We start from the raw sequence: 14,053 nt of genomic DNA, 5'->3' as shown, positions 1-14,053 counted from the left end.
ACGTGATTTTCTTTATTACTTTTCAATTTTATAAAACGTTGAATAGTTTCCCTTGGTTGACCCGACAGGAATACCCCATGAAAATTATTCCAATAAATAAAAACGTAAAATAGAGAACTCACCGAAGTTAATTTTCAAGGTTGGTAGTCAGGGCTAAATTTCATCCTTAAAATAGATGTGCCAATACTTTTCTGCGAAGTTGTACGCATGTTGTACGCTAGCCTTGTTTATAGATATACATCGTTATCCAACCGGTCGAGTTGGGTTGCTCTAGCTCGTGCTGCCTCTAACGGCAAACGAGAAAAACATCATTTATGATTGAATTGAATAAAATTGGAAATCCAACTTGTAGTAGAAGTTGCATACTCAGAATAAAAGATTAATTGAATTTATGTGATAGACACGAAATTGTTTAACATATAAAATATTTAATTACATTAAACATTACATCTAAATATTTAAAAAAATATCTGTCCTTTTTTTATAACAGAGAACCAAAAATTGCCTTGCTAATTAAATAAATCAATTAGGACTTTTATTTAAACTAGGATTAGAACTAAAACTAGAACTAACACTAGAAACTTTCGGGTTTTGCCGTGCGTCTTTTAATAAAAGGTTTGACGTTTCGGATGCCATGTTGCAACCTTCTTCAGAAATTGAATTCGAAGTGAAACTTCACTTCGAACCAGTTTTACCTTTTATTAAAACCTTATTATTAAAACCCGCCCGCTTTACGTAAGTTCACAGATACGTACAAGACGTTTTATGACCTCGTGTTCGTACAACGTACATTTGTCTTCCGCATTAACGTACATCGAAGATCCAATTTCATTATTTTTTTTATAGAAAGTGAATGATTGAATTCAAATAAAACTAGAAAAATAAGAGCCTTATTTTTACATTTTATTCTAATTTAAAAAAGTCGGTACAAGTAAAGATAGCATAAATAACTTAATAAATAAACGATTATTAACTTATCGATTCTTAAGTTTTTTTAGTTAAAAATTGTTTTAAGGTTAATTGCCTAAGGCCAGTCTTCTTTTTCTCTATGTACATGGTTTTGTAACAAGTAAACGCATCACGGAGCATACCCACAACATTAGAACTTCGTTCCATATTTGGGTCTACATTCTCTATGACATCGGCGAGATTTTCCATTTTATTTAAAATTTCACTTAAAGTTTCTAAGTTTAATACATTTTCTTTGGGCAGGTCTTCAACGGCGTCATCGTCATTCGTTTCGACATTATCTGTCTTTTGTAATTCCATGAGATCTTCGATAGACAACTCTTCGTCATGTGATTCTATTAACTCTTCGATATCTTCTTCGTTTATTTCCAAGCCTAAGCGCGTTCCAATTTCTATCACGCCTTCTACAACTTCGTTTTGAAGCTTTTCAACATTTGTTTCTTCGTCATAAACAAATTGCGGGCACAACTTTTTCCACGCTCTTTTCATTGTCGTTTCTTTAACTTCATCCCAAGAGGCAGATATATTTTTAATTCCATTATGAATATTGTAATCTTTCCAATAAGACTTAACCGTTAATTCCTTATTATCATCAATAGCTTTAATCATGCTTACCATAGTTGCACGTAAATAATATTTCTTAAACGCGGCTATAACGGTTTGGTGCATCGGTTGGATTAATGATGTCGTATTTGGTGGCAAAAATATTACCTTTATATTGGGACATAACTCATTTAACGTTATTGGATGCCCTGGGGCATTATCAAGAAGTAGTAATGCTTTAAACGCTAAGTTGTTTTTATAGCAGTAATCTTTCACTTCTGGAATAAAGTTGTTTCTATACCAATCTTCAAATACAGATTTCGTGACCCAAGCTTTACGATTTGATTTCCAAATCACTGGCATTGATGACTTTGATACACCTTTAAGCGCTCTCGGATTTTCACTATGGTAAACCAACATTGGCTTCAATTTAAAATCACCTGCCGCGTTTCCACCTAGTAATAAAGTTAGACGATCTTTGACAGCTTTATATCCCGGCATACGTTTCTCATCTTTAGTGATATATGTGTTGGAAGGCATCTTCTTCCAAAACAATCCCGTTTCGTCAACATTAAAGATTTGATGTGGACTGTAATTTCCATCATGGACAATAGCTTTTAGTGTTGCTATAAATTCACTAGCAGCGTTAGAATCTGCACTCGCTGCTTCTCCTGTCAATTTCACTTTAATTAAGTTGGCCCTGATTTTAAATCTTCTAAACCATCCCCAACTTGCATTAAACGTATCAGTTGCGTTCTCATCCATTTTTTTTCTTAATTCTGAATAAATTTCCTTAGCTTTTTGTTGGATAGCAGAAAGACTTAAGGGAATATTTCTGTGTAATTGAGAGTCTAACCAAACTTTCAAAATGCCCTCCATTTCTTCCATCACATTAGAACGTATACGAGTACCTGAAGTTTGTTGAAGATTTACCCCATCTTTAACATAACACTTCAAACATTCTTTTGATTTTACTATTGTGTTAACTGTTGATCTACTGTATCCTAAACGTCTTCCTATTTCCGCTAGTTTTACACCCTTCTCTGCCATTTCAATAATTTTCAGTTTTTCAGCAAAAGTAATCGTTTTTCTTCTTTTCGAACCTTGTTCTATCTCGCGGTCACCTTTCCTTTTATTCATTTTCAACTTTTTATTTCTAAAATCCCGTTTGATCAAAATGTATTAACGCGGACGATGTCTGAAACGATGTGAAGCGAACTCAGGACGTGTATCGATTGAATTCACAAAGATATTTTTTCGTCCGGTCTCTTTCGGTAAATCCCCTATGCAAAATGTGGTAAAATAGAGTAGTGTAACGAGCAAAGTAGGAAAGTCCCGAGTCGGCCGTAAGTGTACGTTCGTACGAACAAGTTTGTACGTTCGTGCGAACAAAGATCATCTTGGAACCAATTAAACATAAATATACGTATTCTTATGGATATTTCGTGTTCGTTTAACGTACATTCGTTATACGTACGGTAACTCAGGAACGCATTGTGTACGTTAAGTGAGCGCTGTACTCGAGTTTGGATAAACGACTTCACGTATACAAATTCCTTCTTTATTATTTCGTCGTTGAGAATTCTTTGGTTAAAATACAAATACGAAAATTAAGAAATATTAATTAGAATCAATTAAATAAATAAAAACGAAGTATGTATTTCTGATTTTATTAAACGAGTGTTTCTAAATTGATGTGAAAGATTTCAAAGGATTTTTCAGCAGAAAATTACGGGGTGTCTTGCATATAATTTTTTGTTCCAAACCCTTTCTCCTCCAAGTTATAGCCCTCTAAAACTAAGGAAAAAATCTGCAAATTTCTTATCTCTTGACATTTTACAACTAACAAATTGTTAATTTGACATATAATAATAATTTCTTTGACTAATAATAATCAATCTCTGAATTAATTCACTTGAGCCTGTATATTATTTTATTTTTTTGTGATCAAACTAACAATTTTAGGAGAAAATGTCAAGAGACAAAAAAGTTACGTATTGAATCCCACTATTTAAATCAAGTTTTTAAATAGAAAAATGTAGACGTATTAAAAACTTTTAGGGTTGATTTGATTTTTTTAGCCTCTTGTAATAACATTTTTGTAATTCGCGATGGTAATGAAAGCTATTACAGTACTCAAACGGGTGCTGTAATGAGACTCTTTACAGCATCCGATGCTGTAATGAGATTTTAGTAACATTTTATGGAAGCAGTTCAAGTTGGTGACATTGGGTCATTAATTTTTCTAATTGTCAATGTGACAATTTTTGTCTATAGATATTTAAACTCGTTCTTCACATCGAATACAATCTTCACAATGATGAGGACATTGAACTTTGAGCAATTTCTCTTATTTTGGAAGGTGTACATGAAACATTTTTTCAGGTGAATACATTTTGTGTTTTGACAATTTCTAATTGTCAATACAAATTTCTATTTTTAAGTGTTGCGGTGTTACCAACTGCTACATACCTATTTCCTACATTGTCAAAATTAATTTTAGTTTTGTTAAAAAAAAAGGATAAAAGCGCGAATTACAAAAATAGCATAAAATACACGTTTCATAAGACTTAAAGCACTCATTCATTAAAAAACTCGAACATTTCAAGCGTGTCTTACGAAACTTGTTTTTTAATATACTATTTCGGGTTATAAAAATCGTCAAAAAGTGTCATTTATTAACAACAGTTACCTGCCAAATTTCAATCTTCTAAATTCCTCCATAGTGGATTTATTAAATAAAAACAATTTTTTCCCCTAACTTTAGAGTACTGTAACTCGGTGGGGAAGGGGTTTTGAACAAAAACTTATATGAAAGACTCTCCTTAATTTTTGCTGAAAAATCACTCCCAGAAATCTTTCGCATTAATTTAGAAACAGGCTAACAATAACAGGCTATATTAATGAACTTTTTTAAGGTGACTTTATTGTGTTTGAACATAATGAAAATCATGAATACATAATAACAAAAAACATAACAAATCCTGCTAACTACTTATAATTGCAAATTACAAATTACTTATGTTGTAAAATAGAACCTTTATTGCTTATTTTAATTATGCATGGAAAGGGACACGATTGCTGAAAAAACTAAAATGACTTTTGTTTATGGAGCAGTCAGAGATATTAATGTTGCCCAAAATTTATTCGAACAAAGATTTCTAGACAGACCATCCTATTTTGTGTAAGATCTTCAATAGAGAAGAAGGCGCTACAAGAAATTCAATGTTTAAGCTGTTGTTCGTAATAATCCACATATTTCTTCTCGCGTAATGTTTATGACTCTGCTGTATCCCAACGCAGTGTACTTAGATTTTTACATTGCCATAAATTTCACCAGTACGCTGTTTGCATCAAGAGCTTCAGGAATGATATCCAAAAGCCAATTTCATTTTGTTATTGGATGCAAGTATGCTTTATTGGTTATTAGAAAATTCTTATTGGTTACGTGAAATGAATTACTAACGACGTTGGGCAGTTAATATATTGTGTGGGATTATAGGTAACTTTTCAATTGACCCTTTCTTCGAAAAACATGCTTATCAAAAAACATGTACCCTTTAGCGGCCCTTACACGATCAATAGTATTGACAATGTCAGTATTGTTGATTAGTATTAGTATTATTGATACAACCATCAATCCTCGTGGTAACCAGCCTCAATACTTCACTACCTTACCTGATCAATATTATTGTCAATAATTTTGTCAATAAGTTTGCTCAATACCTTTTTACCACGAACACGAACAGGGTGAATCTACGTAGTTTTACTCGGTTATTTGCCGGTTTTTCCTTTCCAAATAAGGATAATCGTACAAAAGCTTGCGTAGCTATTATTTTGGCGCTTGGAACTACTCTTCGAGTGAAACGCAAACACTGGATGAAAGAATGGTTGAAGAAGAGAGATAAATATTCTTATCTAGTACTGTTGATAAAAATCAACCTCTGCGATGTTGATGATTTCAAGAACTACTTTTGAATGGATGAAAGTTCCTTTAACAAACTGTTACAGATGGTTGAACCATTTTTGTAAAGACAGGATAGCAATATGAGGGAAAGTACAAGCATTAGGAAAAGATTAGCCTTAACCCTGAGGTACTTGGCCACAGAAAGAAATTTTGAAAACTTGAAGTTTTCTGTTATAATGCAACTATCAGCAAAGCTGTAATAGAAACCTGTGAAACCTTTATATATGTCCTACAAGACCAACTGAATGAACTGGATGAACCAACAGTATCTTCATCGTCTTGAACGTCAACAATGTCAGCTAATGGGACGGTCATTTTCACTACTTGTTCACAGGCGCGCGGCTTGAACTGAACTGAGTGTAATGCAGAAAATAAGAATTAAACCTGTTTTCAAATCATCTGGGTTAACCCTTTAACGCTTAGTGGCTTCTATAGAGATCACTTATCAATAAGGTCAAATACCTGCATTACCACAACTAAATCGTTTCTAAAAAGAAAAAAAATAATTTGCCCTTTAAAGGATTAAAATAACATATGTTTTTCAGTGTGTTGATAGACATGTTTTGTTATTATTATAATTTAATAAAAGTAGGTATTTAATTTTGAATGTTGAATTTATTACACTGAGTATTGATGGAAATATTTGCGCCAACCCTACACGGTCAATAGTATTATCAATATCCCCTCCAATTTTCAGTATTGATGCCCGAAAATCAGAAAATCCGGGTTTTTATCAATACTCTATCAATATTTACCGTCACAAAATTTTTTTAACTTACACAACACTGGCATTGTTGGGCACAAATGCCGGATAGTGTCCTACATCATTCAAAGATTGAGTACCTTCGTAACTGATGATACCTGCGGCGATGTAGAATTTGTTGTGGAGTTACAAATTGCGTGCGTAATCACTCAATTTTGTTTTATTGTTCTCTCCATTCGTTGTTTCTATAAACAGCATCTCTCCATATTGAAAGCTAATGCTTGCGTCACAACAACATTTTTTGCAATTGTTGCTTAGAGTTTGCATGTAGTTTTCTATTACTGGCTTTAGCTGTGCATAGCCAAATATTGTTACAATGTCAATGTCGATTGGTAAAATTATGTTTTTATGGAAAGTAACGTTTAAACAATTATTGCAGTTTTTAGTCCTACAATAACTAAATTCTTCTTTAAATAGTTGTGTGCAAAGAAACGCAATATTTGAAATAGCTTTCGCTATTATCACGCCAGCAATATTCTGGCTTGCAAAATAATATATTCCTGTTAACAGTTCAGGTCTTTTTTTATATGTTCCTTTACTAGAACCGGTTTTTAAAAATAATTTTAGGAAACTAAAGCAATCTGTGCAAACATTCTCAACATGATTTCTAAATGAATTGTGTGTACGGGCAAATGCTAAAATATGAAATATACTGTCGAATCCGCAAGTATTTTGAACAATATATTTTTTATTGAAATAGATATTAATGAAACTTACTTATGAACTTATGAAAGAATTACTAACTGAAACTTCCAAAAATTTTTATTTTCAAAGAGTAAAGTGTTCTTTATAGAGTTGTTCTAGTGAAAATATTAGCTGTTCCAGATTGCTTAGGTATAATAAGTGTATATTTGTGATATGGAACTGAAAATAGAAAAACTATGGTCACAGCAATCAATTAGACATTTTGGCAGCCCAACCTATTTCGTAATGCTATATCCCATAATTTTGATTTTCTAGAACAATAACTAGAACAACCCAGAACAACAAAGAAAATTTGATTTTTCCAAAAATGGGGGGTTAGTAAAGAAACCTGTTTTTTGGTTTTTCTCGCCGAGTTTTTATTTTTGCTATTTGCCGCTTTGAAACAATGTAGAACAACTCTAGAACAATCTAGAACAACAATGAACAATTTAAAAATCAAAAATGGGAGGCTAACATCCCGCACTCGATTACCCCCGCAATTTACAACTCCAGAACAAACTCTATATCCTCGCAAGTATCATCAGCTACGAAGGTACTCACTCTTTGAGTGATATAGGATACTACACGGCATTTGTGCCCAACAATGCCAATTGGTTATTATTTAATGATTTAAGTAAAAAATCCATACAAGTTGAAGAAGCAACAGAAATAAATGCACAAATGTGCATATATGTGTGTAAATGATTTAATTTATTTAGTTATACTTTACTTTGGAATAAGTTCCTGTACAGTTTTTGTGAAAGAATAGTTATTGTTTTGTTAGTTTAGTTTGTTTATTAATTTATTACTTAGTTTTACAAAATAAAATACACTTTAAATCGCGACTTATGTTTTATTATTATAAGTTTAAAGAGAAAGGTGATTTTAGAAAATTAGATGGTCAGATTATTCCATATTTTTTAATTTTTTAAAACTATTATTATATTAAAGGTTGGGTACACTGATTCAACAAAACCTGTCCGATATCACAACAACTCAAATTTAAGGTTCTTCTAGTGAAAATATCAGCTGTTCTGAATTGTTTTCATTGTTGTAGGTACTAATTTTTAATATGAAACTTTAAAAGAATTAAAGCAGCAGTGATTAAATAAACATTTTAAGTACCTAGAACAACAAGAACAATTTAGAGCAACAAAAAATATGCGATTTTGCAAAATTAATGTCCGTGTTAAACGTAAAACACATCTAGAACAATTTGAATCGGCAAAGTTTGAGTTATTTTAGATTGTTCTATTTTTTTTTAATTCTTATTGTGTAATATAAAACCGCTGACACAAGCATTACTGACTGAAACTTCCAAAAACTTTAATTTTCAAAGAGTAAAGTGTCCTTTAGAGAGTTGTTCTAGTGAAAATATGTAAAAACTATGGTCACAGCAATCAACTAGACATTTTGGCAGCCCAACCTATTTCGTAATGCTATATCCCATAATTTTGATTTTCTAGAACAATAACTAGAACAACTAGAACAACCCAGAACAACAAAGAAAATTTGATTTTTCCAAAAATTGGGGGCTAGTAAGAAAATCCGTTTTTTCGGTTTTCTCGCGGAGTTTTTATTTTTTCGATTTGCCGCTTTGGAACAATGTAGAACAACTCTAGAACAACAATAAAAAATTTAATAATCAAAAAATGGGGGGCTAACTTCCCGCACTCGATGGCGCTCCTAAAATGCAATAAAAATCGTTCAAAATACTTTCCCCTTTATACGATGAAAGTTTTATGAAACTTTTTTGATAAAATTGATGTTTTATGAGTTATTATTAGGTAGTCTCAATGCCTTACTCAGTATATTAAATATAGTCTTTTAAATAAACTTCTTAAGGTCGCCGTTTAATCACGTGATGTTCGCAAAAGTGCAAAAAAAATTTGTATAGTTCCGCTGTTGGTTAAAAGAGGTCGTCCTGAGCTCAATTCAATTAAATTCAGTTATTCATAGCGACGCTTTTTTATATCAGCTTACAATTAGTCATCCTACCGTTGAATGATTTTATTCGTTGGAGAATTTATTCCGGTGTAGTCTTACGCGATTCCTATTCTCGATATTATTTGGTGTTTTTTTCGTGTTTTTTTGGTGTTCGAATGCCTTTTGGTTTGCGAAATGCCGCACAAATATTTGAGAGATTTATCAATGAAGTTCTTACTGGCCTAACTTTCCACCAGCGGCTTTCTTCTCTAAAAAGATGACCAATGGTCAAATGAAATATTCCACATTCGATAGAGAACTGCTAGCTATATATCTAGCAGTTAAACATTCTACCTCTAATAAACGCATTGTTTTCAAACATTGAAAAAACCCCAAAACAAACTCGATATATCAACTATATAGTTGAATTTACCTCCGAGATATTATATATCAAAGGCAAATTCAACACAGTCCCGGATGCATTATCAAGAGTTGACATCAATACCTTAACTTCTGACTATCCCTCAGAGACAATAATAGGAAACGCACAAAATTTAGATAAAGAACTAAAATTTCTACTTCAAAAACAAAATCTAAATTTAAACAAAACTTTCCATTTATCTAAGATTAGATCATCCACCTCTAACTTAGATCTTTGGTACGAGAATTCTTTTACACGTCCTAGATTATATATATATATATATATATACCTATGAAATTCCGAAATATCATTTTCGACAAATTTCATTTTCTAACACATATAGGTTTCAAAACCACCTTAAATAATATCAAAAATCGTTTCTTTTGGAAACATTTAACCAAGCAAGTAAAATCATGGTGTAAAACTTGCATACCTTGCCAGAAAACTAAAATCCAAGATACACAAAATCTTGAGGTTTGAAGGCCCTTTTAAAGTTATTAAACGCTTTCAAAAAAACTTTAATATTTTAACTAGTCTACAAAAAAAAACATAAAATGTACATTTGACGCCACTGTATTTTTCTTATGTAGTTTGGTTCCCTAAACCCAAAAATCACATTTAAAATTTTTTCTATGGATACGTTTTGGAGATATGATTTTTTTTAGAGGTAATTTGATTATTTGCAGCAAATCTCGAGTTAGAGATGACCGAGCTGGTCGTGCTATTCATCAAACTAAAGAGTATTGTATAGCCAATAAATGGAATTAATACTTATTCCAATCGGTTTGGTAGTTTTAAAACAATGTGAAAAGGGATTTTTTTTAGACGAAATGTGAACCAAACATTCATTCGATATCCTTGAAAACTCCGTAAAGTTTGCTCTTTTAAGAAGACAACAAGGTACGCAGGATGATGGACTATGGAGAAATTACTAAAAATTATGATCTTCTATATGTAAGAGCACAGCTTTTTCCTGTACAGGGTGTCCCAATTTCGTTGTACGCATAGGCTATCTCCAAAACTAAAAGAGATAGAAAAAAAGTAGCTTACATGTCGTAATCTCGTTTTTCGAGAAAATGCTAATGCCGAAAACTGCGAACAGCTATCGTCTTTTGTTTTCGCCCTATCGGAAAAAATTGAAAATTTTGCAAAAACGACAATCACGAATATCTCACTTATTATCAAAGATGGAATTATTATAAATAAAACATTATATGGGCAACTTTTTACGAAGAATTCAGTGAACTTTCTTTTTGTAAATGGAAACCATAGTTGGGTATGAGCTAAAATAAATTGTCATTTTCCTCTGATAACAAATATATATAGTTTGTTGGGTATATTTCTTATAATTATTGAATAATTAACAAAAATTCTTTTTGTTCTATTTGAAACTAATGTATGTATTTAAAAGTTAATGTTGCTATAATGATAACCATACATACTATGGTGGAAAATAATGTATCAGATAATTACCAAAGTTTGTATTTAAAAATTCGCTAACAAATCTGGTATTATGTGCTGGAATGTATAACAAAACTGAATAAAACTTTACAATGAATTTCGAAAATTATGAAAAATGTAACATGATATAATGCTATATGTTATCAAATAAGAATGCGACGTTAGCTGCGGAATTATATTTCTCAAGGTATCCGAGCTGTGCTCTTACATATAGAAGATCATAATTTTTGGTAATTTTTCCACCGATTCTTATCCTGCGTATCTTGTTGTCTTCTAAAAAGAGCAAACTTTACGTAGAAGGTGAAAAAGAATTTTTCTGCGACTCCCCACGGATATTGAATGAATTTTTGGTTCACATTTTGTCCAAAAAATATCCCTTTTTCACATATTATGGGCCATTGTTTTAAAACTACCGAACCGATTGGAATAAGTATTAATACCATTTATTGGCTACACAATAGTCTTTAATTTGATGAATAGCACAACCTGATCTGTTATATCTAACTCGAGATATCCTGCAAATAGTTAACTAACCCCTAAAAAAATCATAGCTCCAAAACGTATCCATAGAAAAAATTTTAAATGTGATTTTTGGGTTTAGGGGACCAAACTACATAAGAAAAATACAGTGGCGTCAAATGTATATTTTATGAATTTTTTCTTGTAGACTAGTGTTATCAGTTAATATTTGATCGATTACCACCAGCATTTATAGCTAACGATAAACTTGAAATTGCTTCTAATCAAAATTCAATTCCAAATAAATCTTTAAGAATACGTTTTCAAAATTGAAATATTTATAACTACTTGATTTACATTTCATTGTTAACCTAAATCCAAGATGCCACCATATATTTTTCCTTCGTCAAACAAAAAGATTTAGGGACCTTGTTTTTTTAAAAATATATCTTGGCAACAAAAATTTGTTATTATATAAAATTATTCATTCCTTTCAATAAACTCATAGAAGACACACGTGTATAAAACTGCTTGACTAATTTAATTTTGATTAAATGTTTTATTAATTATGTTGGGAAAATAAAATCTATTAACAATCCCACAACATTCAATACATCACGAAACTGTTCAAAGTTAAAATAATAAAGCAATATTTTATTCTTTAAATATCGCCATCTATAAGACGGTTACCAAAATACCAAAGTTAGGTTGTTCAGTAGATTCCCTTACATATTTCAATAATTACGTGAAAATTGCACATTTTTAGATAAAACACAATCCTGAGATAACAACAAATCTATTATACTTGTACTGTCACGGAATCTCTTCTTATATTACACATCTAGTGAATGAAGCATTGTCACCTCGTTTAAGTGCTTAATTTGTCATAAAAGTCAGTTTTTATTACACCCTTTTTATGACAAAGTTTAGTAATTTATTATTGTTAATATAACAACTATTTTATTAAATAAATTATGTCATTCACTACTACAATATGTGTACTTCAATCCTGTGTATTTACTTTTCTGTAATAATTTGGCAGAAAGTCATAAATGTGTTAGACAGTAACCTCTATAGGCCTATATGGGCCCATATAAAAATGGCCATTGAACGGTGACCTTAAAAAGATTCAACGCGGTTGGTGTCCTCTTATAAAACAAGTTCATACACCTACTTAAAAAATTTGGCGTCTACAAATCGGTACCTACCGACGAATAGTCTCAACAATTCGGTATTATTCTTGAAGGACACATTCGGGACACATTATCGATTTTCCTCTATGCAAGAAATACTAAAATATATGCAACTTATTTTACGCTTTTCGTAGTAATACGTTAGGACTCGTATAGCAAAATTTAAATTTTTATGAATGGCGACACATAAGTCACCCTGCCATCTAGGCATCACGACCACGAACTAAATTCTTTGGATAACTATGTATATCTATAAACAAGGACGCTAGCTATGAAGCATGCGCACGTACACCAAGTGTTAATTACAACAAATCTAAATCATTAAAATATCTTTGGAATTAAATATTCGAAATAACAAATAATTTAATACACAAAAATGTTAAATTCGTGACTTAAAACGTAGAATAATTTAAATAGTGCCATCTATCAATAGAAAACCTGACTATACTTGCCTTCTGACGGTGTCCTATCAAAATGGTATGGAAGGGTAGAGCTCTTTCGTTAGCCTCACATTATGCGTGCGCACCGTTTAATGCCATTCCGCCATTTCATTTCTAAACAAATAAAAGTTGGTTTCGAAAAAGTTTCTTGTGTGGTGTCAACTGGTTTTTTTTTTCAAAAACGCCGTTGTAGAAATGTCCAATTATTGCGTATGGAATCTTTCTTATGACTATCAATTGTCCACGAAGAAACACAAAACCGAGACAGATCTTCAATTCTGCATTTCGAAGATAAGAAAGAAGTTAGAAATGTTCTTTCTGGTATGGCTGAGGTAAGAATTTTTGGAACTTTTCAAGAATAGCTTTGCCGGTTAAAAATCGACTTTTTTTTGTAATCGATGGGAATTGACCTAAAGAAAAAAAGTTATTAATTTTCTTTATATAAATTATAATAAAAATGAGGTAGTGGCAAATGGTAAACAAAGTTGTTTTAGCCCTTGTGACTCTAACACCAAAGAAACAAGGGTATTTCACCCGAAATGCATGGTTAGCATTGTTGGTGATGTCACATCGAAATTTTAACCCTCTGCATATGAGGTGAATTCATCTCACACAGAGATGCCAGATCAAAAATTAATTAGACCATATTAAACCCTTAATTGTATAATTACAATTATTCATGTATTCACTTATTTCGCACATAATTATTACAAAGAAAAGCTAATTTTCATATAGTACCGTAAAACGTGGTGTATAGGGACAGTCCGCCAACTTTATGAAGATGTTGCGGCTTTACTTTTTATTTTAATATTAGTTTCTGTGGGGCAAAAGTCCGAACATGGTGTGTACTTTTCATACCCAAATAATGGCATTTTAAAAAAAATGTTAAATGATAGTTTTTTTTTAAAAAACTGCGTTGTCCCTTTTCGCCTGGAAATGTGCTGATCTGGTCATGTTATTCAGCCGTTATTCTCCTTTAAAGCGGCTGAGATGTAAAGGGTAGAGATGAGCTAAACTGCGATTGGTTAATCATATGACACATTGCTAATGCTACTACCAAATAGCAGTGATTGTAAACTGCTAATAAGGACTTTTAGATTTTTATTAATATAAACGTTGTATAAACAGCGTATATATTTATTATTATAAATTTTAAACAATATATATTGTATATTGGTAGTGAACACAAATAAAACATTAAAAAAACATAAACATGTATTCAACAAA

General features: G+C 31.6%; 1 protein-coding gene across 1 annotated transcript; it reads right to left on the bottom strand.

Moving 5' to 3' along the window:
* Positions 1 to 984: 984 nt before the first annotated feature.
* LOC111417506 (tigger transposable element-derived protein 1-like) lies at positions 985 to 2,652 on the bottom strand. The gene has a single exon (XM_071196837.1). The coding sequence runs from the start codon at positions 2,650 to 2,652 to the stop codon at positions 985 to 987; it is 1,668 nt and encodes a 555-aa protein (XP_071052938.1).
* Between the last annotated feature and the right edge of the window lie 11,401 nt (positions 2,653 to 14,053).

This window comes from Onthophagus taurus, chromosome 6, assembly GCF_036711975.1.
Source record: "Onthophagus taurus isolate NC chromosome 6, IU_Otau_3.0, whole genome shotgun sequence".
NCBI classification, from domain to species: domain Eukaryota; kingdom Metazoa; phylum Arthropoda; class Insecta; order Coleoptera; family Scarabaeidae; genus Onthophagus; species Onthophagus taurus.
Note: the sequence above shows the minus strand (reverse complement) of the source record. Positions and strands in the feature narration are given on the sequence as shown.

Coding starts and splice junctions, on each gene's coding strand:
- LOC111417506 (XM_071196837.1), bottom strand. CDS start 2,652: ATGAATAAAAGGAAAGGTGACCGCGAGATAGAACAAGGTTCGAAAAGA.